This window comes from Dermacentor albipictus, chromosome 1 (assembly GCF_038994185.2).
Source record: "Dermacentor albipictus isolate Rhodes 1998 colony chromosome 1, USDA_Dalb.pri_finalv2, whole genome shotgun sequence".
NCBI lineage: Eukaryota > Metazoa > Arthropoda > Arachnida > Ixodida > Ixodidae > Dermacentor > Dermacentor albipictus.
In genome coordinates this window covers 448,183,646-448,187,089 of record NC_091821.1, presented here as the reverse complement: position 1 = coordinate 448,187,089, position 3,444 = coordinate 448,183,646, and the positions used below count along the sequence as shown (strand labels likewise).

The window sequence follows — 3,444 nt, the reverse complement described above, 5'->3', positions numbered from 1 at the left end:
AAGGTTCAATTTTCGGTAAGTACATTTCCCGAAAATTAGTTGCGGCTTATAGCCCTTTCATCCGTTTTGATCTTTAGTGCTGACCAAGGTGTCAGGCGACTATTAATATAGTCGTTACCAGGCAAGTTCATAGCAGCTGGTCTAGTCAAGTCTAGATGCAAGTTTTGAAAGGGGGAAATTTTTTCCATCGATAAGTCTTCAATAAAATGCCTGTGTTCGGAGTTATTCTGCATACAATTCGTCCCAGCTGTTGGTAACACTACTGTTGCACGTTCCTGGCGGGACCAGAAGCTCCGGCAGAGTTTCTCTGAGACAATGGCGAAGTGTTTAAGCTGCAGAAGGCACGACACAGTTATGTTGACGTCACGTGCACCGACGACGCTGGGAATCGGTTTTGCGGCTGGAAAGACAGGCGCAAGTTCCTTTCTGAATCTCTGGCTTTGACATGAGACGTCGAGTAATTACATCTATACTGGACCGTTATAACTACATAGAGGCCTCAAGAGACTGCGTTTCTTTTTTTAAAATTCGGTGCTTCATTTTACCTGGAAGCGTCTCGAGGCACGGGGAGGAAAGCGTTGCTCAACTCAGTGACAGAAGCTTTCAGATGGCGTGAGGGAGGAGCCAAGTTCCTGGTATACGTTTCCCATTTACGCGGGTCGCTTTCTTGCTCAGCACACTCGAGGATTTCTTTGCACGTGTTCCTCGGCGTGTTTTTGAACTTTCGGGTGCCCGTCTCCAGTATAGAAGCAGCAAGCACTTTTTGATGTTGTTGACGGAAGCAAGCTCGAGCCTATAGTAGGCGGGATTGGAGGGAGGAGGTGTACGTGGCTGCGAAGAAAAGCTCCCAGTTATTGCACGTTCATCGTATAGCACAGCCTCCCACCCCCACCCCGCTGCTGTGTCTTGCGGTGCGCGCAAATGACGGTGCTCGGCGAGCGAGGGTATAGGAGGAGTGCACAAGGCCCACATTGCGCAAGGGTATATATATCAGTGCTCGCGCAATTAGCCGATCCTCGCCCCCGGTAAAGGGTTCGCTCTGGTGCGGACACGTCGGTGCGTCGGTCAGAAAAAAAAAAGAGAGAAACATGAAGGCTCTGGTAAGATCCATCTTACGGTCGCGGGTTCGAGTGCCTGCCACGGTGACCTATATTTCGACGCGGGCCTAATGTACCGCGCTCTAGACGCGCGTTAAAGCATCTCTTCTATGATATAGCATGGCTTCTGAAACTTCCTTTTCTCTGATGCTAATACCGCATGCCTTGCGATTTAAGCTTCTTTTTCGGGGTGCGGAAATCGCGAAATAAATCCAGTTTCAACGGCGGTTCGCAGCTACACTTTCTCGAATATGGGTAATCCTTGCGCTACTGCATATGCACATATCGCACCTAGGTTTCTGCATGCGCGCTTAGGCAGGGAATAAGGAGCTGAAATTTTCGTGGCGACCACGTTTATGATGCGCTCATATTGCAAGCTGTAAGTGTGCTTTTTTTTGCGGTGCACACCTCGTGGATTAATTCCGCAGAGTTCGGAACATGACGACATTGCACGCTGCATACAATGAGCGAACGAAATGGAAAAAAAAATCACAGTCTCACAAGTGAGGGGCGCAAAACTGATGTTAAGACAATATGTTGTACAATGAAACGAAACCAGAACGCGGAAGACGACCGAAAGGACGGGGGCCATGGCATCTGCGTGTTCTGGTTGCGATGTACTGCACAGAATACCATGGCAACTAGTCTACCAGTCCACGCTCTTTAAGGAAGCGTTCTGTTGCCTACATTTTGCCACAAATATCTCAAAGTTTCTGCCAACGCTTTTTCTTATAGCTTACGCCGTTAAACAACCTGTTTTACAATTCTTACTGCGGTGTCTGAGACAACGACCAACTGGTTAAAAGCTTTCACTCCTTCAGATGTAAAACATACATGGAGTTGCCTTCAGGGCTTATTTCTTTAGTAGTGTCACAACACGAAGTTGTTGGACGAGCAGCCATCAATTGAAACCACTTACGGAAAACGTACATCGCATCTTTTCAGCTCTCTCTCTTCACCACGTACCTGGCAATCGCTGTTTCCAAGGCTAACTATGGATACGGAAACATTTACAATGGCATTGGCAGCTTCAGCTTGGGCAGCCCAGGCTTGAATGGTGGCCTCAGCGGCTACGGAAACATCGGTTTCTATGGTGGCTCGGCCAATCCAGGCATGTATGGTGACTTCAGCGGCTACGGAAACAACGGTTGGTATGGTGGCTCCGGCATGCCAGGCTGGTACGGTGGTTCCGGCAACCCAGGCTGGTACGGTGGTTCCGGCAACCCAGGCTGGTACGGCGGGTCCGGTGGCCTAGGTAACTACGGCATGTATGGTGGATCCGGATATCCAGGCCTTTACGGCGGATCCGGTGGCCTAGGCAACTACGGCATGTATGGTGGATCCGGTGGTCTAGGCAACTACGGCATGTTTGGCGGGTCCGGCTATCCAGGCTTGTACGGCGGATCCGGTGGCCTAGGCAACTATGGTATGTACGGTGGATCCGGTGGCCTAGGCAACTACGGCATGTATGGCGGGTCCGGCTATCCAGGCTTGTACGGCGGATCCGGTGGCCTAGGCAACTTCGGCATGTACGGTGGATCCGGTGGCCTAGGCAACTACGGCATGTATGGTGGATCCGGTGGTCTAGGCAACTACGGCATGTATGGTGGATCCGGTGGTCTAGGCAACTACGGCATGTATGGCGGGTCCGGCTATCCAGGCTTGTACGGTGGAGGAGGATACCCTGGTGCCCCTCTGCAAGGATTGTGAAACGTGTGTGCGCCGCTCCCAGTACGTGCATGACTGCTTCGCTGGCGGTTGTGATGCAGTTACAAGAGAGTGCACGAAGCTGCAGCCGCTGTTTATTAAAATGTAAGTAAGTTACCTTGGTAAATGTGTCGTTGCATATCCCGGGCCGGAGTAATGCAACGAACCTATTCCTGGATTTTCGCACTTATTGAGTGGTCCGTCTGGCGCTCCGCTCACGTTATCACCTATATTAGTTGGTAGATTGAATCCTGGATCAAAATAATGGAATAAAATTGAGCGAAATGAATTTGTACATTGTCACGGCCTTCCATACTGTCCCGTAGAAAGTGACGGTGAAGAACCAGACACTAGGCAAACAGTGAGTCATGAAATTATAACGATAAATTCAGGTGGTTGTTTGAGAGCGCTCCGGCCGTGCTACGAAGCGGATAAAAAATAGCATTAAAGCTGTATTAGGGGAACGACCGCGTATGGAAGCGATGGTCTCGTTTCCTTATCACCAATGAAGCCCGCTTATACTAGCAGTAGCGCTTAGCTGCTCTTTCACAAGATCTTTATGGCACTGGCTAGCGCTCTCTGAAACGAACACTCGGATATGTCATGACTCATCTTGGCCGGACTTGTGCCCAGAAAAAAA

General features: G+C 50.1%; 1 protein-coding gene across 2 annotated transcripts; it reads left to right on the top strand.

The window, feature by feature from the left end:
* Positions 1-942: 942 nt before the first annotated feature.
* LOC135915356 (PE-PGRS family protein PE_PGRS16-like) lies at positions 943-2,922 on the top strand. Of its 2 annotated transcripts, XM_065448387.1 has the most exons (3): positions 943-1,100; positions 2,043-2,523; positions 2,587-2,922. In XM_065448387.1, exons 1-3 carry the CDS (start codon positions 1,089-1,091, stop codon positions 2,805-2,807), a joined length of 714 nt encoding a protein of 237 aa, XP_065304459.1. In that variant the 5' UTR covers positions 943-1,088; the 3' UTR covers positions 2,808-2,922. The 2 variants fall into 2 exon arrangements, with proteins under 2 accessions (XP_065304459.1, XP_065304458.1); XM_065448386.1 differs by having other exon boundaries at positions 2,043-2,922.
* The last annotated feature ends 522 nt before the right edge of the window (positions 2,923-3,444 follow it).